At 40.2% G+C, this 12,617-nt stretch overlaps 1 protein-coding gene across 1 annotated transcript in view; it reads right to left on the bottom strand.

Annotated features, from left to right (window-relative positions):
* Positions 1-978: 978 nt before the first annotated feature.
* SYTL5 (synaptotagmin like 5) overlaps positions 979-12,617 on the bottom strand; it is an 87,239-nt gene continuing 75,600 nt past the window's right edge. The window contains exons 18-21 of the mRNA XM_074604021.1: positions 7,897-8,005; positions 6,278-6,413; positions 3,520-3,728; positions 979-2,933 (exon numbers count right to left, since the gene is read on the bottom strand). Coding sequence (XP_074460122.1) covers positions 2,791-2,933; positions 3,520-3,728; positions 6,278-6,413; positions 7,897-8,005 — 597 coding nt within the window. The 3' untranslated portion in view covers positions 979-2,790. The remainder of the gene's footprint in view (positions 2,934-3,519; positions 3,729-6,277; positions 6,414-7,896; positions 8,006-12,617) is intronic.

Genomic DNA, 12,617 nt, shown 5'->3' on the forward strand with positions numbered 1-12,617 from the left:
TTAAGCTTTCCAGTTTGGCAAGAGAAAAAGGATTCCATTTTGGGGTCCATCCTAGAGTTTGTATTCTTTTTATTTTCCCACTTTCACCATTAAAATGAAACAAAACGAAAACATCCAACTGCCTAGCGTTCCCCTACAGCTCTATCTGGAATTTTACCCTGAAGAATCATTTTCTTTAGATTTAACAAGCTTTATCTCTTTGAATAAACTTCTAGCAAATGGAAAAATCAAGCTCATGCCTCCGTGTCACTATAATATTATTGTTCCCAAAATGAATGCAGGTTTGCAGTACAAACAACCAAGACAACTCAGACAATTTCTGTTAAAGAGAGAGGTAGTTTAGGTGCCAAAAGCTAGGTTTTGTTTCACTTTGGAGAACACTCACACCAAAAAAAAAAAAACCAAACCAAAACTAAACCAAACCAAAAATTAATACTTAAAGAGAAACTATTATGATAAGAAAAAGGTCATAAAATGTATGTGCTTGATATTTGTGCTCTAATTTATCAGCTCACAGCACCTGGGGCATAAAATGAAAGGCCGGCTAAAACTAGACTAGACTTGTTTCACTGCTTCACTTGAGCAGGACTTGAGAAAAAAAAAAAATGAAGAAGGAAAATGAAGTCAGTTTTCTTGAGCAACTACTGACTTTTGGTTCCCAAACTGAGATTCTCTATGGGAGTTTTATTTTTGAAGATGACTTGGTAATTTCTGAAAATTGGGGGTCTCAAACTGGGCAAGCAGTACCTCCAATGACTTTTTAAAGTCATATCATAACTTTCAAAGGAAACATAATGGGACAAATACTTTTATTAAAACTAAGATACTCTTTTTAATAAAAATAAATAATTTTTTATCTAATAATACTAAGATTTTAAAAGGCTGCCTGTAGACTTCCCTCAGTTTCAAGCCACTCAAACCAAACCAACATAAAGTATCTTAAAAATAAAAGCAATGGACATTAAATGTTAAGATTTTGGATTTAGCTCTAAATAAATGTACAGAATCGTACATTAGGACAGCTACAGATGTCAAATTTTCAGCTGTAGTTACTTAGCTATCAGTTCATATTCTGTTGTTCAATCTATATTTCTTACAATTTCTGGATTGTGAAGAACATTTGTATCCCTCAAAGAAGTTAGATTTTATGGTCTTTATTCTTCACAGAATTTTTTGAATACTAGTGGTTTGACCTACAGGGAATGATACATTCTTTGAACGTTTGGTTTTTTCTGTTAATTTATGTAAGGATTATGTCTCAATTTGTTTCCTTAGTACTAATACTACATTACTTCCAAAAATAAAACACTTGGGGGGGGGGAAAAAAGGTAAGAATAGCTATAGATTAATTTAACAGTTCAAATAGGAAGCTAGGTTCTAATTCTGGAAAATTCAGAAAAAAAGTTCACTCAGTTTACTGACCTTCCTTTGGCTTATACACTGAGCAATCATATGCCATACAATTATGTTATTATCCAGTCTTGCAAGCAGATATGTGCTGTCCTTAAAAAAAAAATATTATAATCCTATCTCATTATGGTAGGAGTAGCCCACAGCAACTATTCAAAACAGCATGCTCGTCACACATGACCTGTGTGAGCCCCCAGCGGACGGGGAATCTAAGTAGGTGTAAAATCACTTTAGGAAACCAAATGGCAAAATCACTGTTGAACAATTGTCACTGTTCATAAGATTAATGATTGAACTGGCCAAACCCCACTTTTATCATTAAATCCACTGTTAACTCACAGGGAGAGTTCAGGAGAAAAAAGTCCTACTCTGGTTAATAATCAACAGCTGACTGGGATCCCAGCCCATTCAGAGAAAATTCCACAGTTTTGCAAATCATTCTGGCATGTGTTTTAATCATGTCACTTTACTACACGATCTGTTGAATCAAGGTCTTAGCTAACAATGTCCAAACCCAGCACATGTCTCATCTCAGCAACTCATCAGACACGTGAACGTATTCCCTCTGTTCAATGACATCAGAAGATCTTGGCTAGAGTTGTCAACTGAATGAAAAACACAGTAATGCCATGTAGTTCTGGAAATTGTTTGGAGATCTGTTATGATTTATTTTCACTATGCTCTTTGATTATGTTGAACCAAGACTACCTTTTATACAGTGCCTTAAAATAAGCCAGAGAATGCCAGAACATCAGCACTGTGCACCAGCTCACCTGCCGCCTGTTTCCAGCGTGCAACACCGTGCATTGGCCTTCCTTGGTGGGCTGCCTGGTCCCAAGCCTGCCATCCTGCACGCTGCACAGCCCACCAAGCAAATATGATAAAGAAACGTTGTTTGTACCCTTCATAACATTATGGCTTTTTCTCTTTCAAATACCAAAGCACAGAATCACTCTGCATCTGCTTGTACCGTGTCACTGCTGTCTTCTAGGCCATCTTTGACCCAGAAGGAGATATGTAAACCAGGCATTACTTACTCAATGACTAAGTAGAAAATTTTCTCACTCCGTGGCCCCCCACCCTCCCCAGCAGAGGTTTTCATCAGCTGCGCACCAGTCTCCAGAAGGGATGGAGAAAGCCAGTCCGATCTCTGTACACGGCCAAATTCTCACTGGCTTCAGGAGAAACACAATCCATACAAGAAGCCTGGGTTAAAAAGGTGTGCATGAAAGTGCAGAATGCATTAAAATCTCACTTGGAGCTTTAATATCCAAGGCAAAGGGTACAACCCTTCCCCACTTTCAAATGGGCAAAGTGACAAGAGCCTGAACACCACTGAAGTCGGGAGTACCTGCGGTACCCCTCAGTAGTTAAAGTCTTTCAGAGTCTGCGTTTCCCCATGCTGGATCTCAGCATTAATATCCCCTCCACAGGAACTCCCGGACTGTCAATCATCTTCTGCCAGAGGTGCTGCTCTTCCCCTTGAGAGTCCATCCAGTCAACCTCCTTGCCATTACTTACACCTGGTAATTGCAAAAACATGAGGCATTTTGGCATATTAGTAAGCGGTTACTTAATACTTGCTGGTGTGCTCCAACAGCCTGCAGAAAGATGACAAGCACTTTACACTACCACCTGTACAGGGGGTTATGCTGATGACAAGTAGCTCCTGGAGGGCACCAGTTTGTCATTACACTCCTTTGCGGCACACGGACAGAAGTACATACACATTCCCACTCCGCACCACAAGCAACGGATTCACACCTCTTCCAGATCACACCATCGCCAGCAGAAAGGCTGCTGTCAGACAAAATCAGTCTCGTCCTCCTCACTGGGACAATAAGAAACACTTCCAAGGTATTCCCAGTTCTTCTAGACTTTGCTGAAGTATAACTGGGCACCAAATTTTTATGTCTCACTCGATGGAGGAAAGAACCAAACCATCTACATATTACACGGTGCCTTCTCTCCCTTTTCAATTTCCCCAAGTTTCCATATACTTTCCATACACTCTGTAACATTTCTGTCTCTCATATTCACGAATCACTTGCAGTGAGGAAGAAGGAGAGCAGAAAAAGAAAAGCAAACATGAGTCAGTTAGGATCTTACCATTTCCAGTGCTCAAACGGACACCTCCCAAAAAAATATTACTGGAGAGTGACTCCTTGTCCCACACAGTCAGTTCTAGGCAGACATTACGTATATCCCTTGAATTCAAGCCACTGAAAGCAAAGGTATGATTCCAGTGGGGATTCACACTCTTTTTTATTATGGGAGTTTTGTGTTTCGTAGCTTTGCTGTCATCTGGGAGAAGATATCTGGGAGATATAAAAAAGAAAAATTGAATATATAGATGGGGTGTCACATAATATTCACAAAGAATTACAATCATATAAAGTCCCAAATAGGAACAGGATCCCATTTCCCCACTGCTATTAAATTAAGCGTATACCTGAAGTGCATAGTTTGCACTTGTGCTCCGTTTGTTCTTATACTTACAATGTCAGTTATCACCAGCAGAAACTGAAATTAGGTCTCCTTGCCCCATGCCTTCGGTCTTAACCACAAACTTTTTCTTTCAGTGAGACTAAGTATAGGCAGGATCATAAAAATATTGGCTAGAAAGGGCCTCTGGAATCACCTAGTCCAGTCTCGCTCTCAAACCAGGACAGGAGGTCCTCCAGAAAGAAATGGACACGACTGACAAGGAAGGAACTTCAGCAGATTAGCATTATTCATTTGAGTTGCCTAACCCCCCTATTAAGTGCAGAAAGGCTGTAAAGTCTGGCAAGCTTTTCACATTTTACTTTTAGTGGAGAATTCCTTTAGTGAAAATAAGTGAACTTAACACTCTTGTTTCAAAACCAGAGGTCTGTACAAATTTTCATAGTCTGTACCTTCACCTCCTTCAGTGAAGTTGACGGAATAACTATGTAGTTGCACATGAATACCAAAGGGTCAGACACACAAACAAATTCTATCACAAGACCTCAATCCCTGTGCAGACCTTTACTTGACAGTAAGCATGAGCTAAGTTTACTGCAGTGGGCTGACCTATGTCAAATTCCCCCAAGCTAACGGTGCAGATTGGACCACTGCAGCACCTCAACTGGGTCGCAGCAGCTTGATTATGCATTTAGCCGTGACATACGACAGACCAATAGTCCAAGGAAAACAGACTCCTGTTCCGCTGTGCTGAATAATCCACGTCAGCAACGGCAGGCACCACTAATTAAAAATAGTCTGGAGGATTATTGGCCACGCATTGCTACTGCTAATGTAAAAAAAGCTTTGACAGCATTTTCTCCCTGAAGTCTGTTGCGAGCTCCGGTGGGATCAGCCAGCCTGTTTCCGGTAAAAGGAAATGCCCTCACATATACCAGGAAAAGAGAGATGGCATAGGAGAACAACTACGCAGAAAGAATAGCTCAAACTTTTTCCACATGATGTGTATTAAGCTTAGTGATAGTTTGAAGCACACCACAAAACCAAGATAAATTCCCAGTTCCACCAAGGAATTAAAGGCAGGATATTTTCTATGGTCAGCATTTAGTAACAACACTCAAACCGTTACTAATGAACTAGAGCATATCTAAAAATCAGCAATTCTGACAGCTAGTACTGAAAGCAAAAACCGTCAAAGAAAAATGTTTTAAGCTATTCATTATTTCCTAAATTTAACATTTCAAAAGCATAACTTACATTTATGAAAGATCCAACACAATGAGGTATGCAGGAGTATGTTCATTTTATTCAAACACAAGTATACCCTACATGTAGCCTTTTCTATATAGTCTGGGTTTTGACTGTCCAACACAAAATGTTGTGTATCTAACAAAAAGGTGCATATATGTCATACTGTATATATTGTTATGTACCCACATGCATACGGGCATATAAGTGACACAGGCCTTAAATTTTTCATAACAATGCGTCTTTAAAATCAAATCTGAAAGCCACAAGAGCAGAATTTTTAAAGATCTTCCGTCAAAGAATATTTAATGTTAACAACGAGACACAGTTAGGGTTAAGAGACTATGTTTGAAGTCAGTAATAGAATTCTGGGAAACCCTCAGGGTTTAAATGTGTTCCTTGACACTGTACTACATGCCAAAGAGCTTTCCCAATTAAGTACTAGAAAAAAAAAAATAACGAAACTATTTACAGCAGAGAGAAAAATCTTTCCTCATTCAGCATATTTACTTGAATCAAAACAGAATTTCCTCACACACATAATGAATTTTCTCTTTCTGTATGTTTCAGGTGACATCCATTAGAAAGAACATCAGCTTGATGGAGCATGCCAGTGTTTGAAGGTGCCGTTTGCAGTTTTACAAGGAATCCAGATGGACTTGTATCTTCCTGAAAATAAGTTTCTTATTCATAACGCAGTCTGGCTATTTCTCTTCGTTAAAAATATGTACTGTTTCAATTTCCTTAAAATGTAAATGTCATAATGGACAGATCAGGTATCACCTCCAGTGTGAGAGCCCTAATTTACAACTTCTTGCCTCCAGGAGAGATGAATAATCACTGTCCTCTCTCTGCTGACTGAGTGTTAAGTGTTTTATTTTACCAAATGTTATATTCTATAACAGCGTGCACATCAGCACACCGGATACTTGTGCACGAATGGTTCTGGTTCTTGACTGAGTAGTATTTAAATACGGTTGTATTTAACCATTGGGACAATTTGTACCTCTCTGCCCTTATCCCACAGCATCCTTCTCTTTGTCATACCATTTCAAGATGCCAGTTGCTTTTCAGGACTGATATTCCATACACGTAAATATTGGAAAAAACTGGGTCAGACAAAATATGATTCAGTGCAGCCGTTAAAAAAGTGAGGAGAAAAAAAAACACAGACCCTTTCACGAAAGTGTCAGACGTGCCTCCTGATTTCACGGCCGTTAAATTCTTTGCTTCTTTGATAAGGACTTCTAATATACCTCCAGATGGCATGCAAGAGTCTCCCTTTTTTCCTTTTTTAAAGCTCTTCTTTCCTATACATAGAACAGAGTTGCAACGTCATCATCAGAAACTATATACACACTGCAAAACTGATTTGGAAACGTAACTTGTCTTGGCTAGATTCTTTCATTCATTTCCTGCAAAACGATTGAAATATTTCTTATAAGGAGACTCTGATTCTCTATGGGTAGAGAAACTAATAAGGCAGGGGCAGAAAAAGCACTACATATTTGATAAAGAACTTGACCATGTAACTAGCTAGTCCTTCCTGGACGCAACAGGCTGCCCTATCCAAAGTTGTTTCCGAATCCAAGTATTTGTGGATTTACTGCGCTGAACACAAAGAACTGCATGTCCTTTAAGTCCCACCTTCTTGTCAGAATCCACTTCCACCACCGACGCTAAGGCAGACCTACACCACAAGCAAGGTATAAAACCTCTGCCTCAAATCTTAAAATGCCGAAATACACCACATGTATTTGGTGCGTAAGGATGCGGTGCTCCTCAGAGACTGTGACAAAGGACACGGTGCGCACTGACACGCTACTGCTTTTGAGCAGCAGTGTGAGGACACGTGTACTTGCTACTGCTGCAGATTCCAAGAGGCTTATCAGCAGGGATCATACACCCTGACTCAGGCTGAAAACATCAGGAAAAAAGATCAGGAGTGATCTTAAAATGCACTAATTTAAAAAAAATGCAGATAGTGTACATCTGGACTTTTCAGACAACAATTAGCAGAGAAAACCTTGGAATTACTGCTAGCAGAGGCAATATCATTTGTCAAAAAAAAAAAGAAAGAAAAAGAAAAAAGTCTAATACACCTAATGCTAACAAGTAATTCTGTCACTAAGGCAATGATACACCTGTGTCAGGTATATCCATGTTCACTCAGGTACTACCCAGCGATTGCTTTCACCTCAGATGACAGCCATTCCTCATGATACTACAGCGCGAAGAGTTAGTAACTATTATTCCCTGTTCATTGTTGATGAAAATAATGGCTTAGCCTAAAGAATTCAAATAGTATTTTGAAGGTCTGAATTACAGCAGTAATACAGTAAAACTGAGCGGAGGTGAAGCGGTGTGAAAAAAGAGTGAAAATGAGGAGATAGGTAAGCTTAAGAACAATTAAGCATGAAGAACTAAGTGAAGTCTATGACTTCAATCAACTATACACTGTATATAAGTAGCTTAACAAAGAACCCACAGAGTATGATGTAGACATTTTATTTATACGTGTCTGTCCTCGGTCATGTTATCTAATGTCTCAATTTTTTTTAATTAGGTCACAGCCATGCATCACTCCTCTTCCCTTCTCTCTCCTTAAGTTCAATGTTAAGAGAAGAGGACGAAGCAGGAGAAACACATTCTTGTTCAGAATTTCCACAGATAAAGACAACCAGTATATGTAAGTATGATTTCAGTCTTCACTTATACCATTACTTCACCCTAGGTAGGCATTTTAATACTCAGAAGGATGTTATCATAACCTGCCTTTAATGTTTGTTTTACCTTGAAACTGCCCTAGAGGAAGCATGAGATTTCTGTCTGGGGGAATGTAACGTAAAACAACTGTCAGTTCTCCTTTATATTGAAGTCCAACATCTGTTGCAATCTCCACCTGAAAAGAAGGAAACAAACAGACAGAAATCCAGCTTAGGTTAAGTATTCACCTTCTCCTTTTGATTTTAATTTTGTTGAACCCATATAGTGTCTGAAACACTTCTTAAACAAATCAAGGCATACCAGCCCACTTTCAGATAAGGAGACATTCCAGAGTGAATGCAGTCCACTTTAGAAAACTTTATGAGCCAGGGAATGCAAGTGCTCCGGAGAATAAAGCCACTCCGCATTAGACGCTCTTGAGCGAACATACACAGGAGAGAGACATCTAGCATGAATAAGTGAAGCACACAAACAGAAAAAACCTTGAACATATTTCTGGACATATAAATGGTAGCTAATTTAAGCTTACACGCAGCCAGGAATTTAAGCCATAATTGGTTTCATACATTTTAGAAGAGTCACTCCCGAGTCACTCATGGAATGGAGATGTGGGGAACTAGAGTTGGGGAAGGGAGCAGAGTCCAGCTCTGAAATAGAAAAACTTCTTGAAAACTGTTATTGCCAGTATCTGTTTCTTTTTCTACACAGCTACTATTTCTTCATCTTGTTGTTTTATAAATGTTTGAATTTTGCCCAGAAATAATGCATACAGTACTCTCCAGAGCATCCTTGTTAAAAGAACATTAGGCCGTCACTGACACATGCTGAATTTCCATTCGTGTTGTAAGTTAGAAACAAAATTTTAAACACAGTAGATGCAACGCAAAGAGAACATGGTGTGTCAGTTCTAACTGACTTCTCTTAGAAAAATAAAGGGCAGTGAAAAAGAAGTCTTGTATATTTACATTAGAGGTCAGGTCTATGAAAAACTCGGGCATACGCTAACCTTGCTCAGAGACGTCCACTAATGGAGGCGGGACTACACAGATGCTTGCATTTCCGTGTGTGCTTCAGTGCTTAGGTTTGGGTGCAAATAAAAAAAATCTTCCTGTGATCCATCACAGTGACAAAGCACAAGTATAAAGAGAGAGTGCCCTGGAGTGCCGAGACACACACACCAAGGAATCACACAAGCTTTTAGAGAACTGCTTATAGATGAATGTCTGCCTGATCACTGACAGTATTTCTCTGAGACGAGACGCATTCAGCTTGTTTCCCAACTCCCCAGGAAGGTTAAAATTCTATCAAGAGAAAACAGAACCAAAAAACCCACCAGAAATACATACAGTGATATGTACAGTCCGCACTGCCTTTATATCATAGACTCCAGGCCAAGGCGATAACCATGCGCCTGGAGAAGAGAAGGCTTTGAGGAGACCTTATAGCAGCCTTCCAGTACCTAAAGGGGGCCTATAAGGAGAGATGGGAAGGGACTCTTTACGACGGAGTGTAGTGATAGGACAAGGGGTGACGGTTTTAAACTGAAAGAGGAGAAATTTAGATCAGATATTAGAAAGAAATTCTTTCCTGTGAGGGTGGTGAGACACTGGAACAGGTTGCCCAGAGAAGCTGTGGATGCCCCATCCCTGGAAGTGTTCAAGGCCAGGCTGGATGGGGCTTTGAGCAGCCTGGTCGAGTGGGAGGTGTCCCTGCCCAGGGCAGGGGGGTTGGAAATAGATGGTCTTTAAGGTCCCTTCCAACCTGAACCATTCTATGTTTAGTAGGGCTAAGGCTGTTTGTACACAAGGATGGGACAAGAAACAAAGCAATTTTAGTGACAACAACGTGGCCCTTTTGTGACTTTGAAGCACTTTTACAGCAACACAGACTTTCCTGCACTGACTCTGAAAAATACGTTTCTGTTTCCACCACTGTCTGATGCCAACTGCTACAACGTGGAACAAAAGAAAACCTGTAGTAAAATGCTGTGGAATAATTTGCACATCATCTAAATCTTGCCAGTCAGGCATCTCACTTTAATCTAAACTATGTAAATTTAGGATTGAGTTTCCCATAAAGGCAACAAGGATTATTTTTTCTGTTCTGCTGGTGGACAAGTGATGGTGTAAGTTCTTTTATCAGGAATAATTTGTCAGCCTCCATTATCCATGAGCCAGCAGTGTGCCCTTGTCGCCAAGAAGGCCAAAGGCATCCTGGGCTGCATAGGGAAGAGTGTGGCCAGTAGGTCGAGGGAGGTCATTCTCCCCCTCTACTCTGCACTGGTGAGGCCACAAGTGGAGTAGTGTGTCCAGTTTTGGGCTCCCCAGTTCAAGAGGGACAGGGAACTACTGGAGCGAGTCCAGCGTAGGGCAACCAAGATGATTATGGGACTGGAGCACCTCCCTTATGAGGAAAGGCTGAAAGAGCTGGGACTCTTTAGCCTGGAGAAGAGAAGGTTGAGGGGGGACCTGATTAATGTTTACAAGTATCTAAAGGGTGGGTTTAAGGAGGACGGAGCCAGGCTCTTTTCAATGGTTCCCAGTGACAGGACAAGGGGCAATGGGCACAAGTTAGAACATAGGAAGTTCCATTCAAATACATGGAAAAACTTCTTTACAGTGAGGGTGACAGAGCACTGGAGCAGGCTGCCCAGGGAGGGTGTGGAGTCCCCTTCTCTGGAGATTTTCAAGACCCACCTGGATGCAGCCCTGAGGGATGTGCTTTAGGCAATCCTGCTCTAGCAGGGGAGTTGGACTAGATGATCTCTAGAGGTCCCTTCCAACTCTGAAGATTCTGTGATTCCTCCCCAAACCCACATATAACATGGCTCTAGACTCTGCCTCCTCTTTAACCACAGAACTATTTTCTCTTCTTTTTCTGATTTAACCACACTCCTCTTGAAAACAGACATTTGATGCTCATAGAAGAAACAGGTCTTAATGTCTCCAACCTTTTCACTAAAGCAGCTAAATGATTCATGATAAAATAAATAAAGCGCTGTAATAAAACTCAGGAAATGTTTCACAGCCATTCCTGTCCCTATCAGGCAGTTCACATGAGAGGACAGCATGTAATTTGCATGTGTTTTAACCCGTGCTCTTTTTTTTAATTCAAAATGCAATAATTGATTTTTCAAAAATATTATCCCCTTTGCTGATCAACAATCTTAGCAGCATTTTAAGTTTAGAAACATTATTTGTAACAATTTAGGAGGCGGACAAACCAATTCTGCGTTTGCTTTTTTTGGTAAAAGAGAACTCATTTAAAAATCCTTTAAATGGGTTTGGAAATAATCAGACAACACCTTCCAGCTGGAATGGTTGAAACGTGTAGCACCTCATTACTTTTTTCCTGAGCAGGACAGCTTCACGACTGTCAGGATTAAAAAAAAACCAAAACCGGACACACACAAATCCCTAAGGACTGAGATGAGACGACAAAGAGGCAACTGCATGATAAGAAGCTCAATTTCAGACCAACATTGCATACAAACCATAAGCAAAACAAACACTAGATGTGTATCTCTTTGTTGTACATCGGTGGGTACTAAATAAGAGCATCATCTGACACCAGCCAGAGCTATGGCAGAGATGTAGCAGACATTTCTTCTACTTCAAGAGCAGACCTGACCAGAGTAACTTACATGGAGCAAGCTTGTAAGGAGGACGGTATAATCCTGGCCTGGACACAGCGCTGACTGAAACATGTTTGCCGTCATTAGCCTCCTTCTCTTCCTGGTCTCACCCTGTCTGGACCATGAGGGAAGGGCTGGTGGTCACCCTTATTAATAAAGCTGAACTAGGAAACTGGGAATGATCTTCCTTGGCACTTAGAAAGTGTGAGGCGTGTAAGTGTTCAAAGAGACCAATTTTCTTAACTATCTTCTGGCAAATTATTTCCTAAATTACAAATTTGTGACAGTTTAGGTGTAAGCCTCACAAAGGGTTATACCTAGAAATTAATTATACAGCAATCACATTCACCTCCCTGAGAAAGGCACAAATCAAATGCTCCCTCCTAAACCCCTGAATATGACACTGTTTCCTTAAAAACAACGAACACAGAGCAAACAAGTCATCTGAATCTGTCTCCACATCACTTGCAGTAAAAACTTGGATTTTTCTGGACCAAGAAAAATACACTTTCTGAAGCAGCAATCTAAACCACTGGAATTTGTGGGGATTCTGGCTGCTGCAGGAGCAAGCAAGGCACAAGCCTTTAATCCTCCATCTTACAATAGCTCTTTGAATCTCTTGCAAAAATAAACACCTTTGCCAAAGCAGGGGGTGCCCTAGAGGCAGAAGTCATCCTATCCTTAGCTAAGTACCATGCGAGTCCTGTTTCACAGACAGATTGATTTGGCTGCTGAGAAGCCTTATCTTGTACCTTCCTAGTTAAGTTGAGTAAGAGATTAATAAGTCATTTTGTCACAGCTGAAAGGTGTGAAGCACTTTGAACTGGAACAAAAAAGATCTATTTCTTCAATAAACTGTTAAGGGTTGGGTACAGGTAGAGTGGTAGAAGAGTCCTTTGGTTTACGTGCTAGTTTTAAAAAATAATCGATTTCTTTACTAGGTCATTTCTCCACTGCAGTTTATTAAAACACTAACTTATATTTTATTTTAAAGGATGAGGGGGGGTTGTTTTGTTTGTTTTGTTTGTTTTTTTTTAAATAGCCAATCATGTGTAAATTTTTCATGAAAACTTTAAAACCAGTATGTTTTGATTGAATAAAGGACAAAGATATTACTTTTATTACCACATTAGACACTCAAAGCCATCATTCT

The sequence above is a fragment of the Larus michahellis genome, chromosome 1 (genome assembly GCF_964199755.1).
Source record: "Larus michahellis chromosome 1, bLarMic1.1, whole genome shotgun sequence".
Taxonomy (NCBI): domain Eukaryota; kingdom Metazoa; phylum Chordata; class Aves; order Charadriiformes; family Laridae; genus Larus; species Larus michahellis.